This window comes from Squalius cephalus (assembly GCF_949319135.1).
Source record: "Squalius cephalus genome assembly, chromosome: 8".
In the NCBI taxonomy this organism is placed as follows: Eukaryota; Metazoa; Chordata; class Actinopteri; order Cypriniformes; family Leuciscidae; genus Squalius; species Squalius cephalus.
Window position 1 is genome coordinate 5784544 of NC_137129.1, and position 25325 is coordinate 5809868.

At 38.4% G+C, this 25325-nt stretch overlaps 2 protein-coding genes across 2 annotated transcripts; one reads left to right on the top strand and one right to left on the bottom strand.

Annotated features, from left to right (window-relative positions):
* Positions 1-138: 138 nt before the first annotated feature.
* On the bottom strand, positions 139-10927 carry gngt1 (guanine nucleotide binding protein (G protein), gamma transducing activity polypeptide 1). Its single transcript, XM_079878054.1, has 4 exons — positions 10789-10927; positions 1634-1716; positions 1432-1530; positions 139-1281 (listed from the first exon to the last, which is right to left on the bottom strand). Exons 3-4 carry the CDS (start codon positions 1525-1527, stop codon positions 1156-1158), a joined length of 222 nt encoding a protein of 73 aa, XP_079734180.1. The 5' UTR covers positions 1528-1530; positions 1634-1716; positions 10789-10927; the 3' UTR covers positions 139-1155.
* On the top strand, positions 2385-13213 carry tfpi2 (tissue factor pathway inhibitor 2). The gene is made up of 5 exons (XM_079878049.1): positions 2385-2638; positions 2784-2954; positions 4831-5010; positions 11116-11292; positions 11392-13213. The coding sequence occupies exons 1-5, from the start codon at positions 2563-2565 to the stop codon at positions 11490-11492; spliced, it is 705 nt and encodes a 234-aa protein (XP_079734175.1). The 5' UTR covers positions 2385-2562; the 3' UTR covers positions 11493-13213.
* Positions 13214-25325: the final 12112 nt, after the last annotated feature.

Genomic DNA, 25325 nt, shown 5'->3' on the forward strand with positions numbered 1-25325 from the left:
TATAGTTATAGTTATAGTTATATAGTAAAACGGTGATAAATGGGTATTAGCCAAAAATTAGAATAATTCTGAAACAATGTTTGCAGAAGATCCATATTTACTAAATGGTAGCCTATTAGCTAAGCTATACCATTATATAATACCGTTTATTATTATGGTATTTTGTCAGTTACATCTATGGTTACCATAGCATTTTATTTCGATAGTCCACATTACATTAGACATTCTACTAACTATAGGGGTGAATTCAGGTTGATTTGGACATTTCCCAATCATTTCAATGGCAAAAGTGTCTCAATCAACCTAAATCCACTCCAAGTAACTTTGCCTATATGTCAACTAAATCTCATTAGAGTATTAATAGACTGTTAGGTTAGGGTTAGGGCTAGTAGAATAGCCTTACTGTAGTTAGAAAGTTACTTACAGTCAGAATGTCTGTCGGGGAGCCTCAAAATAAAGTGTTAGCAAATATTAAGCACACAGTCTACTAATACTCTGATGACTGCTAGTTGCAAAGTTACTTATAGTTAGTAGAATGTCTAAAGTTGACTATCGAAATTACCACATTTTGTAATTAACAAGTGTAGCCTTTATTATTATGGCAAAGACTTGATGTAAAGTTTTCTGTAAAATACTGTTTGCTTTACAATACTGTACACTTTAAACCAAACTCATAATGGCTCTTGGGGATGTTCAGGTGACACAAATTTCAGTCAGAAACTGTAGTGGCCTTTTGCCATGTAACTTTGGTTTTATTGAATAGCTAAATTATTCTACCGATTAAGCCTTGATTTATCATGTTAATTACAAGCTCAAAAATTCACTTTCACCCAGTTTTACACAGATGTTCCCCTCTGGCTGGCTGCCTTAGAAAGAAATACACGTATTAGCCCATCAAGCAAGTCTCTGGTGAGCAGTGCACAATGGTAGTCAGATTTATTACACCACTTCAAAGATGAATACACAACATATGAGGGTCCAGATCCTGAGGACTCATTTACAAGGGAGAAAGAGCCATTTAGAGTTATTCGAACATCTATCCGTGTTTGTGATTGTCCTTTTTCGGGGAGCAGAGTGGATTCCAGCTATGATTACATTTTAGCAGGTGTCCATGGGCTGCATTGAACACTAAACTGCGGGGCTTCTCTGTCCACATTAGCAAATGACACATCCACCTTTCTCCTTGAATGGGTTCTTCTCCTCTGGAATGCCTTTGACCAAAGGATCCTCCTCTGCTCCGCTCTGAATGTACTCCGTAATCTCTTCACAGCATTTGGAGGTCTGACAGAAAAAAGTGATTGAAGTGACAATCAAACAAAAAAGAGCATACCAACAATGCCTATACACGCTTTAGAAAGCCATCCAGGCCATCCAACTTTGATGTTGTCCATTTTGTGTATAATCTGGCCATGAGTAGATTTTAACGCTTACCTTCTCCCTTTCCAGCGTCACCTCTTTTTTGAGCTGGTCTACTTCCATTTTAGCCTTATCCAGGTCTGTAAGTTCATCTATATTTATGACCGGCATTGTCTGTGAGAAATCAAATCATACAATTACATCACAAGTGGTAGGGTATTTATGAGATGATAAAGATTTGCAATTATTCAAAAAAAATTCAGATGACCAAACTTACTGCCGCTTACGATGAGGTCTCCTCCACCCTTGAAAATGGAAAGAGATTCCTCACCTCTCCCTCAATCCGGTTTATAAAGTAATCTGCATAAACATTGTAATCTCTTAATCTCATTAAAACAAGCATACTATATTTTATCTTTCCATAGTCTTCTTCTCCAAATTTGTGGTCAGGTGTCCTTGTGGATTACCATACACACAGAAGTAATACATATTTACTTAACAAATGAATTACATCCCAAACATAGTGAAATTTATATAAAGGGTTTCTAATGACCTTCAGATTGCAATATAGGTCAAGGGGACATAGAAAGTATTACAGGCTACTGTGATAAACATGCTAATCCATGTTTACCCCTAACCTGTCACATTAGATAATTCATTATCATCAAAGATATGACAAATGCATTCTCTTAAAATATTTCCTATGTGTTTTTCCCTGGTCACACATGAATAAAAAGGGGTTTTCATTATTATATTGTTAATAATAATATAAATGTGATTGTTCCAATTTTTATTTATTATTATTCTATAGTAGGCTAATTATAATGATTATACATTATATTTTTATTATATTTTTACTATATTATATATATGTTAATATTACTATAGAATAGTTAGTAGTAGGCTAGTTAGTAAATTTGGCTTTGTTATAATTCTATGGTCATTTGTTATAATTCATATAATTCAACACGTCATTATTTATTTCCTACTTCGGGAATAGACGTAATTCGCTCTAATACTGTGTGGATACTGTGGAATTGTCATGGAAATGACTAAGTTTAGCCCGCCCTTCCAATTCCCCCCTGACAAATTTCTCCATTTATAAGGCAACGATTGGGATGAGTCAAGTTAGTAACATATCAGGCGAGTAACATAGCAGTTAGTATATCAGACTACACGCGACCTTAGAATCCATAATCTCTCACAATGGTGTGTGATTTGCTTGGAGGACTTTTGCTTATTGTTGTTCTGCTGCAAAGCGCCGTCGGACAACAACCCAAAGGTAAATGTAACATTGTGCTCTTTTAATGGTTAGTAAAATGGCGAAACAGAGGCATTATGTTGTTGAAACGTGACACTTAAAAGTTGCAAGTGAATTTGAGCTTGAGGTTTATTAACATTTTACCGCGTTATTTATTCCCTCACAGAAGTTTGTCTGTTGCAAGTTGAAGAAGGAACGTGCAATGACGACATCCAGCGCTATTACTACAATACAATCACCCAACAGTGTGAGGAGTTCAGCTATAGCGGTTGTGGAGGAAACGCAAACAACTTCAAGTCATTTATGGAATGTCAGAAAACTTGCTTCAGGATTCCAAGTACGTTTTATTATAAATAAATGCTCTGTAAACAATACACATGGCATCCCTTACGAAAAAGAAGTTTATTCAAGTGTGCTATTTAGGCTACTTCTTTTAAACTAAACATAAGAAGGTATACTTTGTCTACTTTTTATGTCCTTTTCAAGAATATACTTTATGTACTTCTCAGAATTATACTTAAAATTGCACTTAAGTAGGCTATAGTTTGACTTATACTGACAGAAAAGTCTAAGTAGCCTGTTTGGCCTATAGCCTACTTGTACAAATCTTTTGATCGAGATATACTTAAAAGTATAATTAAGTATTCTATGTATACTTGGTTTGTTGTTGTGTTTACTCTTTTGATTGAGTATAGTGGCCTATTAACTCTTTCACTGCCAGCGTTTAAAAAAAAAAAGTTGCCAGCCACCACCAGTGTTTTTGATCATTTTCACAAAAGTTTCATGGCGCCCAGAATATTTGGTTCTATGCAAATCTGAACATGCAGTATATCAAAAGAAAGAACAGAGCCTCTGCTTTAAAAAAAGTTTTATTCTAGCCTCATTTATTCTAGCTATTACGCATCTTCTGAGAGACTTCAGAATCTCCAGATCAAAATTAACAGATGAAGAAGAAGCAGAAACAAGTGATAGAAGATAAACAGCATGAAGATCAAAACTGCCTAACATTACTGAATGAAATGTCGACTCAGGAAGTGTTAACGACTGTGAAGCTTTGTAGGTGTGTTGATGGACACGATCTACTCCATCTATGTTTTGATCATCGCTCTGAATCCGATCCAGACGTAGTCTTTAAAAAGAAAAGCGATTTTCTCAGCTTTTTGCGCAAAAAGTTGCTTTTTTTTTTTTTTTAATAAAACGTACCCAGATTCAAGTGTTGATAAAAAAGGTTGCATGTTGCTTTAAATGTTTTTACAACAAAGTCAAAGTACAGTTAAAAGGTATTTGTCAAGTATAAAACTGGAACGTAGTATAGGCTTTTGGAAAATAGTTTGAAACTTTTTAATTAAAATGCAAAAATAATATATAAATTGTAAACAAAAGTATGATGTGTTCACTTCAAGAACACTTACAAGCATACTTGCAGTATAAACTACTAAACTAGTAGAGAGTACACTTCAAAGTGTACTTTTATAAACTAAAAAGTGTGCTACAATTATTTGACTAGTAAACTATCAGTATACCTTTAAGTTCACTTGTAGTATAGTTGCAGTATGAACGAAAAAACAGTTGTAAACTAGTTGTGTACTCAAAGTTTACTACTGTTACACTTAAAGTATACTTATAGGTATACTTTTATATGCTGAAAGTGGGCCAATTTAGTCTCAAGTAGTATTAAAAACAGTACACTTACAAGTATACATCTAGTACATTGATATTAGTATACTTATACATGAAGTATACTTCAAAATATACTTGAACTTAAAGCTGCAGTCTGTAACTTTTGGCGCTCTAGCGGTTAATAAGCAGAACTGCATGTGTCTTGTGGAAGAACATTGTAGCCGGAGCTACTTATCTCTGTTTATGTCTATGACGAGTCACGCATGCATACTCCACAGCGTTGCCGACACAAACCAGTCTAAAATAGTCTGATTATAAACACTTAAGATGGGTGAACCGTAGTGATTCAGGATAAGACAAAAAAATGGTTCGGAAAATGTATTCATGATGTACTCGCTTATTATATAAATTTTGTCAATTTTGAACACAAAAAAAGTTACAGACTGCAGCTTTAAGTACACTTATTTTTCGTAAGGGATCTTAAATGAAATTTTTTAATGAGAGTTCTGAGGGCAGTTATGGTTTAAAACGATCATAAGCTCACTTCTGATGTGAAATGCTCACTTAAACGTGTTTTGTTTCGCACACCACAGAAATCCCCCAGATCTGTCGTTTTCCAAAGAAAGAGGGGCCCTGCCGAGGCATCTTCAAGCGTTATTTCTTCAATATGACCTCCATGCAGTGTGAACCCTTCTCTTATGGTGGTTGCCAAGGCAATGAAAACAAGTTTGAAAACTTTCAGGGATGTCTGGAATATTGCAAACCTCCTAAAAGTAAGTAGATCAAATCAAATAATTAAAATGCAGAATAAAAAATGTATTTAAAGGCAAAAAGGGTGGGAAAGTGCTTTGCCATCTTCAAAATAAAAGCAGCAATAAAGCATTGGACCTTGATAATGATTTGGTGAGGAAATGTCAATGACATTAATAAAACTGATGAGCGGAACATAGAACAGAACATTAAGGGGCCGGTGTACTTGTTGGGACCCTTCGTTGGAACACATTAAGACATTTTTGTTCTCGTCTTTTCAAATCATCAGCACAACAAGCTTGTTTAATGGCCTTCATGTCTAAATGGTTTCCAGTCTCTTGCCTGGCTTATTTATTAATGTACTCCGGCTCCACCTAGAACACTTTTTGAGGTCCCTAGAAAATGCAAAGATCTAAAGTTTTTTTTTTTTTTTTTTTTTTTTTTTTTTTTTTTTTTTTTTTTTTTTTTTTTTTTTTTTTAAATTTTGCCCAGCCACCACCCCCCCGTCTTCGGAGGTCAACTTTATTTTTATTCATATAACACAATAAGAAAATAATAAAGAGTGACAAGCCGTAACAGGGAGACAGGGAGGTACACAGACAGACGGTCAGACAGACAGACACACGGCCAGACAGACAGACAGACAGACAGGCAGACAGACAGATAGATAGACAGATAGACAGACAAGCAGAGTTATAAGTGTGAGATTGGTATGTCTGTAAGTGTGTGACTGTTAGGTGTTGTTAAAGCAGATATATTGGTGGCGGTGGTAAAGATGATTGGAGTGGAGGGGAGGGGTGGGGATGGGGTGAGTGGGAAAGCACGTGGTTTACATTAGCTGTTGAATTTTTAGAAAGGTTATGAGAGGATTCCAGGTTTCTTTAAAGGCAGATATATTGTTCTTTTTATGAGCTATAATTTCTTCTGTCAAAATGAATTCTGTAATTAGGTTAGTCCAATGGGTGAAATTACAGGATGATTTTGATTTCCAGTTTTGAAAGATTATCTTTTTAGCGATTGCTAGAGAGACAAGAAGTGGGGTTTTGTATTTGGAGGGGATGGAGGTTTCTGAAGTATCTCCTAGGAGACAGAGTGCAGGAGACAGTGGAACTCTGCAGTCCAGGATTGAAGATAGTGTGTTGGTTAATGTGATCCAAAGGGAGTGAACAGGCTGGCAGAGCCAGGTTGCGTGGAGATAGGTATCTGTGCTCCCAGAGGTGCACTGTGAACAGGTGTCTGTGTCAGATAATTTCATTTTAAATAGTTTACTCTGAGTGATGTGGATTCTGTGGATGGTTTTATATTGTATGAGTTGTAAATTGGTATTGGTGGTCATAGTAAAAGTGTTCCTGCAGATCTGTGTCCAGAAATCCGGGTCGGAAGATAGCATGAGGTCACTTTCCCACTTCCCCTTGGGCAGGGTTATTGTGGGGTTAGATGAAGCGATGATGGTGTAGAGTTTAGATATAAGTTTTCTTGGGTGGTTGCCTATCTCTAATAACTTATAACTTATTTCAGAAGGATGTAGGGTGTTAGTTAAAGTTATTTTGCTTTGAATTAAAAATTTAAGCTGTTGGTAGTGGAGAAATTGGTCTCTCCCGATCCCGAATTTCTGGACAATTGAGGTAAATGACATAAATTTATGATTTTCAAATACGTGGTGAAGGTGGGTGATGCCATTTTGTTGCCATTTGGGGAAGTGGATCGGTTTATTGTGAAGACGGAGGTCAGGGTTGTGCCAGATGGGAGTATACCTACATGGAGCTTGGGGAGATTTGGTGATTTTGTTGGTTTTCCACCAGGCTGACAGAGTTGTTGCTATTGTAATGTTATGATAGAAGTCCAGTTTTTTGATTGACTGTGGTAGAAAGGGAAGATCTGCGATTGAGTTGGGGGAGCACAAGTATTGCTCAAGATCAAGCCATGGGTCGGAATATGTCTGTTGTTGAGTCCATTTATATAGATATTGTAATTGGTTTGCCAGGTAGTAGTGCATGAAATTTGGTGCTTCAAGTCCACCTAAGTGTTTTGTATTTTGGAGTGTTGTAAGTGCTATCCTTGGTTTTTTATTTTTCCAGTAGAAGTGAGTGGTGAGGGAATCTAATTTTTTGAACCAATAGTCTGTCGGAGTAATTGGAATCATTGAAAATAGGTAATTGATCTGGGGGAGTATCTTCATTTTGATTGTTGCTATACGGCCTGTGAGTGTGAGTGGGAGCTTGTTCCATCGTTTATAATCATCTTCTATTTTCTTGAGAAGTGAGGCATAGTTGAGGTTGTATAGCTCTGACAGCCTGGGGGAAATTGATATACCTAAGTACTTGATGTTACCCGTGTTGAGGGGAAGGGAGGGGTCATGAGCTGCAGAGTCCACATCGTCTCCTAATAGCGGAAGTATAGTTGATTTATTCCAATTGATTGTATAGTGAGAGACTTTTGAGAATTTGTTGATGACATTGAATGCTTCATTAAGTGATTGTGATGGAGTTTGTAAGTATAATAGTAAATCATCTGCATATAGACTAATTTTGTGTTGAGAGTTGTTGACTTGGATTCCTTTAATTTTATTGTTTTGGCGTATTGCTGCTGCGAGTGGTTCGATGAATATGGCAAAGAGGGATGGAGAGAGTGGGCATCCCTGTCTGGTTCCTTGGTGCAGAATGAAACTTGGTGAAGTGATCCCATTTGTGATGACTGCGGCCCTTGGAGAAGTGTATAGTGTTGTTATCCATTGGATGAACGACTCTCCAAAACCAAATTTACGGAGGGTGGTGAATAAAAATGTCCAGTTGACCTTGTCAAATTCTTTTTCTGCGTCTAGTGATGCAACTATAGTTTTTTGTGACTGTCCTTGTGCAATGCTGATGAGATTGAAAAGTCTGCGGATATTGTCTTTTGCATTTCTGTTTTTGATGAAGCCTGTCTGGTCTGGGTGAATTAGTGAATGCATAACTGTTTCAATCCTGGTAGCTAGAGTCTTTGTGATAATTTTCAGATCAGTGTTGATTAATGAAAGTGGGCGGTAACTAGAGGGATGTGTTGGGTCCTTATTGGGTTTCAGAAATACATTAATGAGCGCTGTGTTCATATGTGTTGGAATGGTACATGTGGTTTGGATTTCTGTGAGTAATTTGTTAAAAGTTGGTGATAAGATGTCCCAAAAGTGTTTGTAGAATTCTGCCGGTAGTCCATCGGGTCCAGGTGATTTATTGTTTTGCATGCTTTGTAAGGCTTTGATAAGTTCTTCAGGGGTGATGGGTTGTTCTAAAAAGTTTGCTTGTTCTGTGGTTAATGAGGGAAGGTCCAGATTGTTAAAAAAGGAGTCAATTTCAGATTGTAGAGGTTGGGTGCCGTTAGTGTACAAAGAGCTGTAGAAATGGCGAAAAGAGTTATTAATTTCTTGAGGGTCCTGCGTAGTTTTGCCTGAAGTGTCCAGAATAGATGGGATGAGTGATTTATCTTTTTTGTATTGTAACAAGTTTGCCAGATACTTACCTGCTTTATTGCTAAGGTGAAACTGATCATATTTAAGTTGCTGTATACAGAACTGTGTTTTTTTTGTTTATGATACTATCCAATTGAGCCTTAAGTTGCTTGAGTTCAGTTTGTACTTCTTCAGATGGGGCGGTAAACTGTGGATTACTAAGCAGTTTTATTTTCTGTTCAAGAGTGTTTTCCAATTGTTGTTGCTGTTTTTTTTTGTGGGATGAATATGATATAATTATGCCTCTCATGACTGCTTTGCCAGATTCCCAAAGTGTTGATGGTGAGATTTCTGGAGAGTCGTTCATCTCCAGAAAGGATGCCCACTCTGTTTTTATAAGTGTGGTAAAATTGGGGTCTTCTAGGAGAGAATTATTGAAGCGCCATCTTGTAGAGGTTTTCTTTTGTGCTGGGATGTTTAATGTTAAAGATACAGGGGCATGGTCACTGATAATAATTGAATGGATAGTATTTTCTAATATCTGTTGCATTAAGGAGTTGCTAACCAAAAAAAAATCTATTCTAGAGGAAGAACGGTGGGCTGAAGAGGCATATGAATATTCTCTTAGCAGTGGGTTCCTTGCTCTCCAGCTATCGCCAAGGCCATAATCCGTCATGTATTGTTTAATTACTTCTGATGCGTGACAAGTTCGTCTGTTACTGTGATTATGTGTACGGTCAAATGATGGATTGAGAACAGTATTGAAATCTCCGGCTACTATGAGATTTGTGGAATTGTACAGCAGAGAGAAGAGATTATGAAAGAAAAGTGGGTCATCATTGTTTGGAGCGTAAATGTTTGCTAGTGTAAAAGTTAAGTGATTGATTGATATATTGATGATAATAAATCTTCCTTCTGGATCTGAAATTGAGGAATTAAGAGTGAATCTGATGTTTTTATTTATCAAGATAGAAACACCTCTTTGCTTGCTATTAAATGTAGATGAGAATATTTTGTCGAATTGTTTGAAATGGAGATGTTGTAGTTCTGTATCCGTTAAGTGTGTTTCTTGTAAGAAGCAAATATCTGCCCTTAATTTAATGAGGTGGTTGATTACTTTAATTTTTTTAGGGGTGGAATGAAAGCCACGTACATTCCATGTTATCAGTTTAAGTGTTTGCATGGTAAAATATAAATACTAATAGTATGTAAGATGTGCTATTTGTACCTAAGATAGGTACCCATGATATGTATTGGGAGGGGGGAGGGGGGAGGGGGGTTTCCAGGCTGGCTGGCTCATTTAAACAGACACAAAACATAGATGGACAGAACACAAATATAAACACTGCTCTGCACATAAATAGACAGGACACATATTCAAAAAACCAACATACACTATGTGGGAGACAGAGAGAATGGCGAGTAACAAGAAAAAGGAGAAAAAAAAATACTGGGAGATAATAACACAATGCATGTGTTACTAGAAGCAGACATGGCATTGTGGGAATAGAAGAGAATAAAGAGGAGAGGAAAAAAAAAAAAAAGGATAAAATAAAAGAAAAAAATAACAAAATAAGAGAGACATCAGGGTCTATAATCAAAGTTCATTAATAACTATTGGCTTGATGAATGAAATATGTAACAGGTTATGGCAGTATGGCTATAAAGAATGCATTTTGGAACAGTCAGTGTTAGAATGGAAAATGAAAGTTTAGTTAGGATATAGCCACGTAGTGATGTTTGGATCGCGGTAGAGTGTTCCATCCACGTAAAGTTTGTCTACCGATAATGTAGCTCGCTTTCCTTCTTCACGGAAACGCCTCATCATCGGGACTAGTTTTCGTCTGCGATCTTGAATTTGTTTGGGGAACTGATCGTACATCCCATACGTGGTGTTCTTCAGCTGATTTCCTCTGCTTTTAACAAGTTCTTTGTGCTTGTATTTTTCAAATTTAACAATTATTGGAGGTGGCTTTTTGGGGTCTTTGGATGGAAGACGGTGAGCTCGGTGGAAAGTTATCTCCTCAACTGTCGCTGCAGGCAGCTTGAGCGAGTCGTGCATGAACTCTCTTATTGCCTTCTCTGGATCGTCGGGTGTGTTTTGTGGAGGTATGTTTATTCCAGAAAATATGAGATTATCGCGCATGCTGCGACACTGGATGTCCAATATGGTTTCTTGCATAATTTGATTTTCTTTGGTAAGTTTTGTTACTTGGGTGGAGAGGTGTGATGCGTTTTTTTTTAGTTCGATGTTATCTTGCATTAGAATTTCGATTTGGGATTGGGAAAATTCGAGACTAGCTTTCAGATCACGGATGTCTATATGGAGAAGTTCGAGTATGGCAAGTTTGGAGTTTATGGATGCGAGTACACTGACCTCGACTGTAGTTTCCTCGTCTGTTTCAGTGGATGAATCCCGTTTGCGTATTTTCCTGTTTGGTTCTGACATAATGTCCAGATTGTAGAAATAGCTGTCGATGAAGTTGAACAGGTTATCCGGATCTTCATAAGATTGGTTATCCAGTATAGTGAAGGTTGTTTTGATAAGTGAGTGAAGTTGATAGTAATCCGGTGTTTGCGTTTGCGTTCAGAGCGCTGCCATGTTGGTTCTCACCCACAGTCTCGCGATAGTCTCAGTCTCGACACATCACCGACACAGCAAAGATCTAAAGTTAAACATTTCTGTGTGTTTAATTTTTTTCAGCGATCCCTGTGATTTGCCATGATATTTTGGATAAAGGAAAGTGCTTAGCTTCCATGGAAAGGTATTACTACAACTCTGCTACAAAAACATGCGAGGAGTTCATATATACGGGATGCGGAGGAAGCAACAATAACTTCATCTCCAAAAAAAGCTGCATGGATGTTTGTGTTAAAAATGGTATGTTTGATCGCTTTGTGTTTGAGAAAGTCATTATCAAGACAATAGGACAGCATTATTTTCAATGTCTGGTCTAACCATGTGTTTTGTTGTTCTCAGGGAGCAAAGGTTGGAGAACCTCAAAGAAGTCAATAAGAGTTTCTAAACAGTACCTAAGACGAGTTAGGGCTCAGCCAACAAGGGTGACGTCGGCCAAATAATTGTTCATTAAGTCATTCTCACTGTTTTACTGACAAAGATGATTGCACTGATTTTACAGTATTAGATGCACAGCTCACTCTGTGTACATATGATGTTGATTGTTTTTAAAATGAAGGTTTGTTTAATATTCTCATGTATTTTTTATGCCTGTGTATATTTTTATATTCAATAAAATAAGAATTCAACATTTTTTTTAATTATTTGTTAAATACAATAATAAGTCTAACACTGTTTAAGTGATAAAACTGGCAATGATTACTTAGAAACATTATTTAATATGCTGAAGTTTTATCAAGGATCATCTAAGTCTAACATGACAGTCATTTCAGTAAGCTAAAAATAGCAGGTTGTTTTTTGTGCAAAATTTTAAGAAATTACACATTTTTTTAAATTACGCGTGTGACCGGGGTGTTTTATATTAATTTTTATATAATGTTAACCTACATTTTATACTAAATTGAATTCAAATCATGTTGTGTCTCATGCCTTTGAAACGGTATCAATCCCGTATATTGTATCAATCCCGAATAAAGTCTTTCATCTGCATCAATAATTTCTCTAATCATTGAAGTATTAAAGAGAACTCTCAATTCATGTTGTTGTTTGATCTGTCACATGAAGAATATTACCGTAAATAGCCTAACACATAATCACTCACATAATCATAATCACCTGTAGCCTATCCATTTTAATTTCCAAAATCCCCAAATTTACATTATTGTTAAAGAACTGGTTACTTGGTTACCAACATTTAAAAGAATATATTTTCTTTTGTGTTCAACACAAGAAAGAACCTCATACAGGTTTGGAACAACACTCCCGTTTTTCCCGGGAATCTCCTGTGTTTCACACTCATCTCCCGCCCCACTCCCTTTTTGTTATTTCTCTGAGGAAACTCCCGTAGCAATTTGTATGGCCCATCAATATATTGTGATAAGGTGATAGCTGTAACCACTGTAGTATTTACGGTAGTCCTGTGTGGTAGGGTGAATACGGTAGTTTCCGGTCTGATGTCCCCTTTATGAATGAAGCAGCGTTAGTTCAGTGGTCATGGCGGCGCGCACGCTGAATAGACAACGCCAGATAGGCTGCTGAGATTTCATTGAGGTAAATCAAACTTTCATTGATCATGTTTGATATATTTGTGTTTTTAATGCGATATTTTGTACAATAATGAGTATTCAAATATGTTGTGCAGACTGTGAGTATGTGCCTAAATTGCAAAACAGTTGTTGTAAGCTGTAACTGTTGCAAGAGACAACGCCAGATAGGCGGCATTGATTTTCATTCTTGGAGGTAAATTAAACTCTCATCATGCTTGATGTAATTGTTTTTAAATGCATGGCAATCATGTGTATTTAAATATTGTGCAGGTTGTAATGATGATGGTTTGTTCCTGGTTTGGAAAACAGTTGTTGTAAGCTGTACCCAGGTACGTGATGTATGGTTGAAGTGTATGGTTGTTTTAAGTAATGTGCGTTTTTTTGTGAGGAATGTTGTTTTTTTAAATGCTTTGTTTGTGAATGTTATTGCACAAATAATAATGGTGTTTTTCTGGCTCTGTTCCAGGAGCTAGTCTTTGTCACTGTTTTGAATTACTGAAATCAAGTCTATTGATCGTCTGCACTTATTTACTTGTGTATGAACCCTTTTTAACTTATCAACTTGCTACCATTTAAGCCTATTTATGTGATAGTTGTCAATAAAATGAATTGAAATGAAAACTGGTTTGGACATCTTGAAGTGCATTATTGATAGGCTTTACAGTTTGGCGTCCACGGACAGGATTTTTATTTTTTTTTGGTAGTGAGTTGATATAAGGTGCATTTAGGATTCAAAACAGTGACATTGGCTAAGGAGTTGAGGTCATTGGAGCAAAAGACAAGGAACATCAGCAGAACTGCCCGGGACCTAAGAAAAAGTGTTGCTGCTGTATGACTGACATCCAAACGATGGAGCAAGAACTTGCTGCATTGCGGGAAAGGTTGGTCAGGGAGAAAGCTGCAATGGATGAACTTAAACAACAGAATGAAGTACTGACTGCTCAGTTGCAACGAACTGTTACACCAGATACTTTGGAAACGCCACATTCCCCTCCAGATGTGGGCCTGGCTGATTCGGCTGCCTCCCCGACCTCCACAAGTAGAGTTAGAACATCTGTTGAAGTGATTTATGTGCCTAAAGATAAAAAGATGTTAATGTTTTCTGGTGACCCAGGTACTATTTCATATTACGATTGGGCTGATGAAGTGCGGAACTCTATGAATTATCGGCAATACAGAGAAAGAGAACAAGCAGCTTTTCTTTATGATCATTTGGAGGGGGGAGCTAAACAAGAGATAAGATATAATACATCTGAGGTACGCAGGAGCCCTGCATTGATTCTAGAAGTTTTGAAAGAGGCGTATGGCCATCCTTATTCCCTGACAGCTGCTCAAAAGCGTTTTTTCGACCGAAAACAGAAGGCAGGTGAGGGGTTGCGGGAATTTTCTCATTCACTGCTATCTCTGGCAGAAGACATCAATCGTTGTAATGGAGGAGTGGAGTTGTGTGGGGAAGAGACAATAAGAAGTCAGTTTGCAGAGAATGTAAGAGATCCTTCACTTCGTAGAGAATTAAAACGATTAATTAGACAAGATTCAAATATAAAATTCTCAACGTTACGCAGAGAAGCAATGCTGTTTTGGGAAGAGGATCATGTGCCTGATAGAGCCCCCTACAGTTTAGTTACAGAAGGTGCAGCAGTTGAATGTTCTGGTATTACTACAACAAATACCCCTGTTAATACTGATTCTCTTCTTCTTGAACTTAAAGAGGCAATGAGGAAGCAGGAGGACAAGTTAGAGGGCCTTGCAAAGCAGGTAGCAAGAATGCAAGTTTCCGAGGGCAGACGGGGACGTAGGCCAAGACAGGAGCCCAGGTATGATTCAACAGGAAGACCTATCTGTTTTAGATGTCAGGGAGTAGGACATATTGCAAGATTTTGTTCAGATATGAATACGGCTAGTGACAATGTCCGTCAAATAACATCATCTGAGTCGGCTAGGGGGACAGCTGTTTCTGTTAATATGCAACAGGGAAACGAATTCCCCCTGTAGTTCAGAGCCAGACTACGGGAGTGGAACAGTTGGGCTCAGACGATTCTATCATTTCATGGGAAAAAGTGTATAATGCACTTACAGGGCCAACTCCTGTGATGGACGTGTATATGGGAGGAGTATGTGTCCCATCTATGATAGATACAGGTTCTATGGTCACTATTATAACAGAGAGTTTTTTTAGGGAACATTTTGAGTGTAAAGGGGAGGGTGCTCTAAAAGAATGTGGATGGCTGACTTTAAAGGCTGCGAATGGCCTTTCTATACCATACTTGGGTTATTTAGAACTCGATGTTAAAATTATGGATAAGGTCTTTCTACAGCGTGGTGTTCTAGTGGTGAAGGATCCAACAGATCCTGTAACAAAATTGAAGAGAAAAACTGTTCCAGGGTTGGTGGGCATGAACATAATAAAAGATTGCAATGAAATTTTTCCTGGTTCTTTCAATGTAATGCCACCAGGACGGTGTGTTCAAGTGTATCAGGGTTTTGCAAAAGTGATGGCCCCCTTACCTGTATTAGTACCAGCAGGTTCAATGTGTTTTGTCCCTGCTACAGGGTTTCAGAACACTTATGATCCTGATTATATTGCTTTGGTAGAGGGGTTAGAGGTGGACGAAGGGGTTTTACCTGGGGCCCTTATTGTGTCTCCAGGTTTAGTAAGGGTTCAGGGTGGCCAGCTAGCTGTTCCTATTGTAAATGCAGGTGCTTTAGATATCAGTTTGGCCCCCCATACACGGCTAGCACGCCTGCATGTAGCTGAGGTAGTCGCAGGAGGTTCAAAGTCCATTTCTTTTCAAAGCGTATGCCCAGGGGAGGTTCAGATTTCATTATGTTCAGAAGAGGCTGTAGTTTTTAGCCATGAGGTTGCATCTACTTTTTCATCTGATTTTAATTTTGAATGTCCCTTTTTGGGAAGTGAACAGATAGTTCAGGTTAAAGCATTGCTGAATGATTATGCTGATGTGTTTGCTTCCAGTGATAGTGATTTAGGGTGTACTGCAATTATACAACATGAGATACCAGTTACTGATGATGTTCCAGTTCGTCAGCGTTATCGCCGTCTCCCTCCAAGCCAATATGAAGAAGTCAAGGACCATATTAGACAGCTTTTGGAGCAGGGTATTATAAGTGAGAGTTGTAGTCCCTATTCATCACCTTTGGTTATTGTCAAGAAAAAAGATGGCAATATGCGTATGTGTGTTGACTATAGGCAGTTAAATCTGAAGACAAGAAAAGATGCTTATCCTCTCCCTAGGATAGAGGAATCGCTTGATGCCCTTAGCGGGGCCCAGTGGTTTTCAACCTTGGACCTCGCTAGTGGTTATAATCAAGTAGAGGTTGCTGAGAAAGACAGACAGAAGACTGCTTTTTGTACTCCATTTGGTCTGTACCAGTTTAATCGTATGCCGTTCGGGCTTTGCAACGCCCCCGGAACTTTTCAGCGACTAATGGAAAGGATTTTAGGTGATCAACATTTTCAGTCCTTGCTTTTGTATCTAGATGATGTGGTTGTGTTTTCGTCATCTTTTGAACAACATCTAAGTCGTCTTAGGTTAGTGCTCTCACGTTTCCGGGAGTGTGGCTTAAAGGTAAAATGGAGTAAATGTTCACTGTTTCAACGGCAAGTGTCTTATCTTGGACATGTAATATCTGCTGAGGGGGTTGCAACAGACCCTGAGAAGACCCGGGCAGTGGCCTGTTGGCCTCGACCAAGTACAGTAATGGAACTTAGATCCTTTTTGGGTTTTGCAGGATACTATAGGCGGTTTGTGAGAAACTTTTCTCAACTGGCAGCACCCCTGCATGCCCTAGCAGCATTGGCTACACCAAAGGCAGGTAGAGCAAAAACCACTAGAGTGCCCCTTCTTGAACTGTGGGGTTCTGAGTGTGAGTCTGCTTTCCAGGTTTTAAAAGAGAAGTTAGTTTCTGCTCCAGTACTTGGGTATGCAAACTTTACAAAGCCCTTTTATTTAGAGATTGATGCTAGTCATCAAGGTTTGGGAGCAATTTTGTCCCAAGAGGGTGAGGGTGGAAGAAGACCGATTGCGTATGCAAGTCGTGGGTTGAGGCCATCTGAGCGGAACATGGAGAATTATAGTGCTATGAAGTTAGAGCTGTTAGCACTAAAATGGGCAGTCACCGATAAGTTTCGTGACTATTTGGTAGGTCACAAATTTGTGGTATTTACAGATAATAATCCGTTAAGTCATCTGCAGACTGCCAAATTTGGAGCTATAGAGCAGAGATGGGTTTCTGAGCTGGCTAGATTCGACTTTGAAATTCATTATAGACCAGGGCGCCAAAATGCTGGTGCAGATGCATTGTCACGGCAGACCCAGTTGGTCGCTGAACCTGTGTTGGGAGGCGGCATATTCAATCAGCTTCAAGATAATGATCATACATTGATTGTTAATGAGCAAGCAACTACATATAGTTTCCCTGTGTTTTCACCTGAGGTGTGGGCAGCTCAACAGCAGGCCGATCCCTTTATTGCAAGTTTTCTGGTGTATTGGAGGCAGCAAGTTAAACCTGGCAGATTGGCAAAGGCTAAAGAAGATGGTCAGACCTTGGAACTGCTGCGGCAATGGGAGAAGTTGGTAGAGGAGGAAGGGGTTTTGTATCGACAATTTGTTGATACTAGGCAAGGCCAAATTAAACAGGTGCTACTACCTCAGAGTATGAAGGAGGAAGTCCTTCGTGGATTACATGACCAACACGGTCATCAGGGCATTGAGCGCACGTTTAAACTGGTCAGGGCTAGATGTTATTGGCCAGGGATGTTTCAAGACATTGAAACTTACTGTAGGCAATGTGAGAGATGTATTGTAGCAAAAGCTCCAGTCCCAAAGTTAGTAACAGAAATGGGCAATTTGTTGGCTAGAAGACCATTTGAGATAGTAGCCATGGATTTTACAGTTCTAGAGCCTTCCAGTGATGGTAAGGAGAATGTCTTGATTCTCACTGACGTGTTCTCAAAATTTGTGGTTGCAGTACCTACCAGGGACCAAAAAGCAGTGACTGTGACAAAATCACTTGTTAGAGAGTGGATTCATAAGTATGGAGTTCCCCAACGAATTCATTCGGATCAGGGGAGATGTTTTGAGGCAGAGGTGGTTCGAAATTTATGTAAGATGTATGGGATTGGGCGGAGTCGAACTACCCCTTATCACCCACAGGGCAATGGCCAGTGCGAGAGGTTCAATCGAACCCTGCATAATTTGTTAAGGACTCTCTCACCATCCAAGAAAAGGAGATGGGTAGAATATTTACCAGAAGTTGTTTTTGCTTATAATACAACCGAACATGCAAGCACTGGCTATTGCCCATATTATTTGGTTTTTGGGCAGTCGCCGAAGTTACCGGTTGACATTTTGTTTGGGGTAGGTCCGACAGATGCTATAGAGACAGTTGATGAGTGGGTGGTGGGGCATCAGGAGCGTTTAAAAGAGGCTTATCAAAAAGCAAGGGGGCAGATGGAGCATGCTGCCGAAGTTAGGAAGAGACAGATTGGTCCCCCTTCATTACAAAGTTCTTTACAGGTGGGCCAACTGGTTTATCGTAAAAATCATAATTTTGCAGGAAGACATAAGATTCAGGATTTGTGGATGCCCACACCTTTTAAGGTGCTTGCTCAGCCAGATGACTCTAAAGCAGTGTATACAATTGTTCCTTTGGATGGATCGTGCCCACCTAAAAATGTGCATCGAACAGAGTTGAGGCCATGTGGTCCAGGGATGGTAGCGTCATTCAATCAGGGTGCCCAGAGCCATAATGATTTAGTCTCTGATAGTGAATCAGAGGAAGCATGGGTTGTTAGGGGGGAAACCTCAATTGAATCATTGCCAGGGATGGGAAGTAGATCTGAATCTGTGTTATCCAGTGAATCCGATGAAGAATTTGTGGAACGAAAGGATTTGGAAGATTCTCAAATATTAGAAATGGTTCAATCACCTCCAGCTAATTTGCGGCGCTCTAGTCGGAAAACAGCGGGGAGCCATTCTAACCCATTTAATTTACCTAGATCGGTTGTGTTGAATGAAGACGCTGGGCTCATAGAGTAGATAATTTCTCATAAAAGGACATTGTGTGATTTATTTTTATTTTTTTATTTTTTTCTCGTAGGCCTACAGGTGGTTAATAAAATTAATCGAAAGATCATTGGGACAATGATCCGTGGTAGGGGGGGTGAATGTGATAAGGTGATAGCTGTAACCACTGTAGTATTTACGGTAGTCCTGTGTGGTAGGGTGAATACGGTAGTTTCCGGTCTGATGTCCCCTTTATGAATGAAGCAGCGTTAGTTCAGTGGTCATGGCGGCGCGCACGCTGAATAGACAACGCCAGATAGGCTGCTGAGATTTCATTGAGGTAAATCAAACTTTCATTGATCATGTTTGATATATTTGTGTTTTTAATGCGATATTTTGTACAATAATGAGTATTCAAATATGTTGTGCAGACTGTGAGTATGTGCCTAAATTGCAAAACAGTTGTTGTAAGCTGTAACTGTTGCAAGAGACAACGCCAGATAGGCGGCATTGATTTTCATTCTTGGAGGTAAATTAAACTCTCATCATGCTTGATGTAATTGTTTTTAAATGCATGGCAATCATGTGTATTTAAATATTGTGCAGGTTGTAATGATGATGGTTTGTTCCTGGTTTGGAAAACAGTTGTTGTAAGCTGTACCCAGGTACGTGATGTATGGTTGAAGTGTATGGTTGTTTTAAGTAATGTGCGTTTTTTTGTGAGGAATGTTGTTTTTTTAAATGCTTTGTTTGTGAATGTTATTGCACAAATAATAATGGTGTTTTTCTGGCTCTGTTCCAGGAGCTAGTCTTTGTCACTGTTTTGAATTACTGAAATCAAGTCTATTGATCGTCTGCACTTATTTACTTGTGTATGAACCCTTTTTAACTTATCAACTTGCTACCATTTAAGCCTATTTATGTGATAGTTGTCAATAAAATGAATTGAAATGAAAACTGGTTTGGACATCTTGAAGTGCATTATTGATAGGCTTTACAATATGATCAATATATAACATCAATTTATTATTCCAAGGTTGTCCAGTTGCCAGATCTTGTATGAAACGCATCCTACTCACATCGACACATACAAATTTCAACCCATTTGTGACCTCAACCTGGACAACCCAGTTGCGCGGTTGATATCTACGCAGGAAGACGCGAGAAATTGAAATGGGAGACTCAGGTGGTGCTCTGGCAAAAAACAAAATATGCAGGTAAATTTAACAACAGCTGGACGGAAGAATTTAATTTCATATCTCGAAGCCATATCACGGTGGGGAAAATGGCGTTACTCAGCACATTATATCACGATCACGCAGCAGAGGCACATAAGAGAATACCGGCCATTTCGACCTTCATCACTAGGTGACAAATATACACATTTAAAAATAATAATAATAATATTAATAATAATAATAATAAAGAGAATATTTACATGACTTAGGCTAGGTGTTTCTTTTTATCTTTATTAATAATTAGCCTATGTAATTATTGTAATGTATAACCATGAACAACATGAAGGTGAGTAAATTATGACAGAATTTTCATTTTTGGGTGAACTAACCCTTTAATGGTTACCACCACGTGAAGTTTTGTTTGAAAGTATAGCGCCCCCTAGTTTATCTATCACGTAATTAACTTGTAAGGCCGTGAATGGTCGACATAATGTGGCCTGAAGCATCTGTCACACAGAAAATGTCATTTCAATGCAAGATCAATAAAGCAAAGCTGAATTTATCATGAACAAATTTGGTAGCTTAATGTTTCACAGACTAGTCAGTCTCAGTCAATATCTTCAGATTAATGTTGCATGTCTAAAACAGCCACAAGGTGGAGTTCTGTATTCATGCAGTATAATGCTCTGCTACTGGAACTCTCGGAGAAATTATTTTGCTGTGACACTTCATAAAAAGACCATGAATGCACATTTTTTTTACATTGTTGAATCACACATGATTATATTTTTAAAAGCATTTCTGCAGCTCAATATTTTAAGTTGGCATGAAAAGGGTGGTATTTCATTGTTCTTTTCCACTGCATTAAGAAAGTGTTGTTTTTCCCAACCTGAATAAGACATTGTAGTTATAAATTATCTAAATATGTACCTGATGGAGAGATGTCTCAATATAGTACAATATTGAGTCTCAATAGTAACATCCTCCCTTGAGGTTGAGACTCTACTTAAAACTACAATGATAAATGCATTATGATATATCTGGAATACATTTTGATAAGCTGCAGCTTTTCCTCCAATAACAAGAAATACAGAAATTATTATTCCAGAAATACAGACTCATTGTGAATTCATGTCACTCATGTATGGGAGTTGGATTACAATCTTACATCTTTTGCAGAGTCTGCATGTCCTGTGGTGAAGTCTGCAAAGGTTAATAGTTTTATACTAAAAAGAGATTTGTTAGCTCTCAGCAGGTTTAGCAGGTTGCACAGCAGCACAACTGAATTTGGGGCTTAATAAAGTCATATATTTTAGGTTTGCTGAAAGGTGGCAGGATACTGCCATGAAATAAATACACAAATCAGTCAATCAGCAAAGGTGTGCTTTATGTAAATCACAAGTCTGGAACTTTCATTTCTCGGCAGTGATACATTTAAATTAAAAGTGACAGTTTTTCAACAGAGACTGCAAAACCCATTTACAAATGTTTAATAATGCAGAACACCTCATAAGTTACTGGTTTGTTGAAACTTCAAATTCTCTGTAGGTGAGGCCCAAAAATATAATTTTTATTAAGCAACAACATATTTCTTTTTGTCTTAGTAAGAACTTATGCCCTTAGATATGTATATCCTGAAATATTAAGGCTTTCTTATACTGCTAAAAATAAAGATGAGAGTAATAACGTGTCATATTATGTGCTGTTAATTTGCTGCTGTAGCTGTTATTGCTGCTGCTGCTATTGCTGCTGTTATTTTTACAGCTGCTGTTATTGCTGCTGCTGTTGATTATTGCTGCTACTGTTATTGCTACAGCTGTTGATTATTGCAATCACAGCAGCAGCAGCAATAACAGCAGAAGCAGCAATAACAGCAGAAGCAGCAATAACAGCAGAAGCAGCAGCAATAACAGCAGAAGCAGCAATAACAGCAGCAATAACAGCAGCAGCAGCAACAGCAATAACAGCAGCACTAACAGCAGCAATAACAGCAGAAGCAGCAGCAATAACAGCAGAAGCAGCAATAACAGCAGCAGCAATAACAGCAGCAGAAGCAGCAGCCATAACAGCAGCAGCAGAATCAGCAGCAGCAGCAGCAGCAGCAATAACAGCAGAAGCAGCAGCAATAACAGCAGCAGCAGAAGCAGCAGCAGCAATAACAGCAGAAGCAGCAGTAATAACAGCAGCAGCAATAACAGCAGAATCAGCAGCAATAACAGCAGAAGCAGCAGCAGCAATAACAGCAGAAGCAGCAATAACAGCAGCAGCAATAACAGCAGCAGAAGCAGCAGCCATAACAGCAGCAGCAGAATCAGCAGCAGCAGCAGCAGCAGCAGCAATAACAGCAGAAGCAGCAGCAATAACAGCAGCAGCAGAAGCAGCAGCAGCAATAACAGCAGAAGCAGCAGTAATAACAGCAGCAGCAATAACAGCAGAATCAGCAGCAATAACAGCAGAAGCAGCAGCAGCAATAACAGCAGCAGCAATAACAGCAGAAGCAGCAGTAATAACAGCAGAATCAGCAGCAATAACAGCAGCAGCAATAACAGCAGCAGCAATAACAGCAGAAGCAGAAGCAGCAATAACAGCAGCAGCAATAACAGCAGAAGCAGCAGCAATAACAGCAGCAGCAGCAATAACAGCAGCAGCAGAAGCAGCAGCAGCAATAACAGCAGCAGCAGAAGCATCAGCATCAGCAGCAGCAATAACAGCAGAATCAGCAGCAATAACTGCAGCAACAACAACAGCAGAAGCAGCAGTAATAACAGCAGAATCAGCAGCAATAACAGCAGCAGCAATAACAGCAGCAGCAGCAGCAGCAATAACAGCAGCAGAAGCAGCAGCAATAACAGCAGAAGCAGCAGTAATAACAGCAGAATCAGCAGCAGCAATAACAGCAGAAGCAGAAATAACAGCAGCGGCAATAACAGCAGAAGCAGCAGCAATAACAGCAGCAGCAATAATCAACAGCAGCAACAGCGTAGCAGATCTATTTAGCCAAGACCAAACATATTTAATAGTCATGTACATTACCACGCCAAATATTTAGGAAGTTGTCATGACACAACTAATGTTAACAAATGAAACCCTATTGTAAAGGGTTCTTTAAAAAATATTTATTCGGTTAAAAACACATTTCAGATTTTCAATGCTCAGAAGGTGAAGAGGAACTGAAATATGACAATGCTATTACTTCACACCATTGATAACATAAAAGATAATGACTATCTTTATCTATAATTTCCCATACATGATGAGCAGTTCATGGAGTGAAGAGAGATAATCGTTGTAAGGGTTCTTCAAACACAACACAGCCTGTACCTTATTTGCTCATTGCCTCAGGGAGTGAAGGTGGCATCGTGACAAATTGCAACGTACATGCCAAGTTTGCCTGAGCGTGCATTAGACGTGATGACGAGCAATCGGCCTAATTCTCACAAATGGTTTGTTATGGAGACTACACTCTGATTTCTCTTTTTTAAGGCTCCAGAAAGGAATGATATCATGGGTGGAGTGTATGACAGCACATCCAAATGGATTAGAATCAGATGAAATAATAGACATCAACGATCATCACATTATCTTCCTCTGAAAGGTCCATAATACAATGATTGGTAATATACTGCCACCTCACTCAGTGATACAGTACATCAACTCGGGCCACTATGTTTTTGTGCTGCAGAGAGATATTAAATCCTAATCCGAATTATTGTATAGTGGGGACCATAGTTGCGTATAAGAACAAGTGTGTGATCTCATGATAACTCACTGGACGCTGGCCTGCTTTCATCCTCCTGTGAGAGACATGTATGGCCCTCAGTTCCTCTGCCTTTTCTTTCAGGCATGACCAGGCTGGTGTTCTGCTCTGATAACTGCTGTGAGGGAAAAATAAGGACATCTTGTCTTTGTGTTTCCTGCTGAGTTTAACCTTTAACTGAGGTCGGCCTGAACTCTTCTGAAAGCATCTCTTCTGAAAGTGAACAAATGAAGACGATAACAATTTATAACTGGGAAAATTACTGTTATGATTAAAGGGGACCTATTATACCCTTTGTCAAAGGCTAGACTAGATCATGCTTGATTTTTTTTTTTTTTTTAACACTACTTTTCATGTATTTGACATTGTTGGAGCTCTTCTCCTCCCAGTATGTCAGTAAAACTCTGTTTAGTCTCTATGAAGCCCCCCTTCTGAAAAGCACAATGTGCTCTGATTGGTCGGCTGGATCAGTGTGTTGTGATTGGTCAACCGTTTCCAGCATGTTTATAACTGCACACTGTACTAATGCAACTCTTGCCCCTTTTTTGCGTATGGGAATTATTTTCCCGTTTCAGGGAGTTCAGAAACAGTGACACTGATATAGAGAATAACTCACTTTGGACTGACTTTGTAACTTTGCAGGCCTTTTAAATCCTCAAACAGCAGCATTGCACACTAAAGAAAGTTGGAAATCTAAAAAAAACATAATTTACTTGAAGAGGAATATTCAAAGTAAAAAGTAAAAGCTATTTCAAATTTTGTGTTCACAAAGACATGGAGATAATTCCAAATATGTGGATCGGTACACCTCTCTCAGAGACAAAAAGTATTTAATCTCAAGCTTCTGAATATGGCACGGTTAGTCCTTCTGAGCCATAAAGATATCATCCTTTGAAAGTTTTAATGTGTCATAAATATGCTGCTTCATGCTCATCAAATCTTTTCCTGTGTGAGTGCGAGTGTGTGTGTATGAGTGTGAATTTATGCACAGATGGGAAAGGAGGTGGATCAGAAGGAGAGAGAGTGTTCGGTTCATGTAAGAGTCACGGTGTTGCATTGTTATGGCATAAATGAAATATATAAAATAAAGCCGAGCTTTGAAGACCGGTCAACACAAGACAAAATGTGCAGTGTATATAGCTCAACTAATGTTTTTTCTTTTGTGAATTTATCACTAAAAGGATATACTATTATTAATCCAATCTTAGAGGCGAGACACAGGCAAACACACTGATTTTTATCTGTCAAAGATTTGGGGCTTTTTAGCTTTTCATAAAGTGTTTTTTCAGACTTGTGGAAAGAAAACATCCAAAATACACTGTGTGTATCTTTTATAGCAATTTATCTATTTGCCTCTGTAGATTTCAATTACAGTCCATATCTTTTCGTTTTCTCAAAATGAGTTTTTTCTCCTGCTCAGAAATCTCCACTTCAGCAGCACTTACATACACCAAACAGAGGGGTTTGTTCATATACAATTTGCCTGATTTTATACAACATTTTATTCCTAATTTTTTTTTTTTCTGTCTTTTGACAGTATTTTCGGATAGTGAAAAGAAGAGATATCCAAAATCCCCTCAGTAAAAACCTTTGATTTTAATATATCAAAAAATGGCTTCATCCAATGTTCAGATTTTTTGTTCTAGAAATAGTGCATATATAATAAAATAATGCTTAATTTGCATATTTAAACATAACATTTCAGAAAACAAGTAATACAAATAATGTTTGCAATTATTAATGTAATCAATCAACTAGAGGAGTATGG

Bases quoted from the DNA above. Each gene is read 5' to 3' on its own strand.
- gngt1 (XM_079878054.1), bottom strand. From the start codon at position 1,527: ATGCCGGTCATAAATATAGATGAACTTACAGACCTGGATAAGGCTAAA. The intron at 1,282-1,431 runs GTAAGCGTTAAA...TTTTTCTGTCAG, and splicing joins TGACGCTGGAAAGGGAGAAG to ACCTCCAAATGCTGTGAAGA.
- tfpi2 (XM_079878049.1), top strand. From the start codon at position 2,563: ATGGTGTGTGATTTGCTTGGAGGACTTTTGCTTATTGTTGTTCTGCTG. The intron at 2,639-2,783 runs GTAAATGTAACA...ATTCCCTCACAG, and splicing joins CGTCGGACAACAACCCAAAG to AAGTTTGTCTGTTGCAAGTT. The intron at 2,955-4,830 runs GTACGTTTTATT...CGCACACCACAG, and splicing joins AACTTGCTTCAGGATTCCAA to AAATCCCCCAGATCTGTCGT.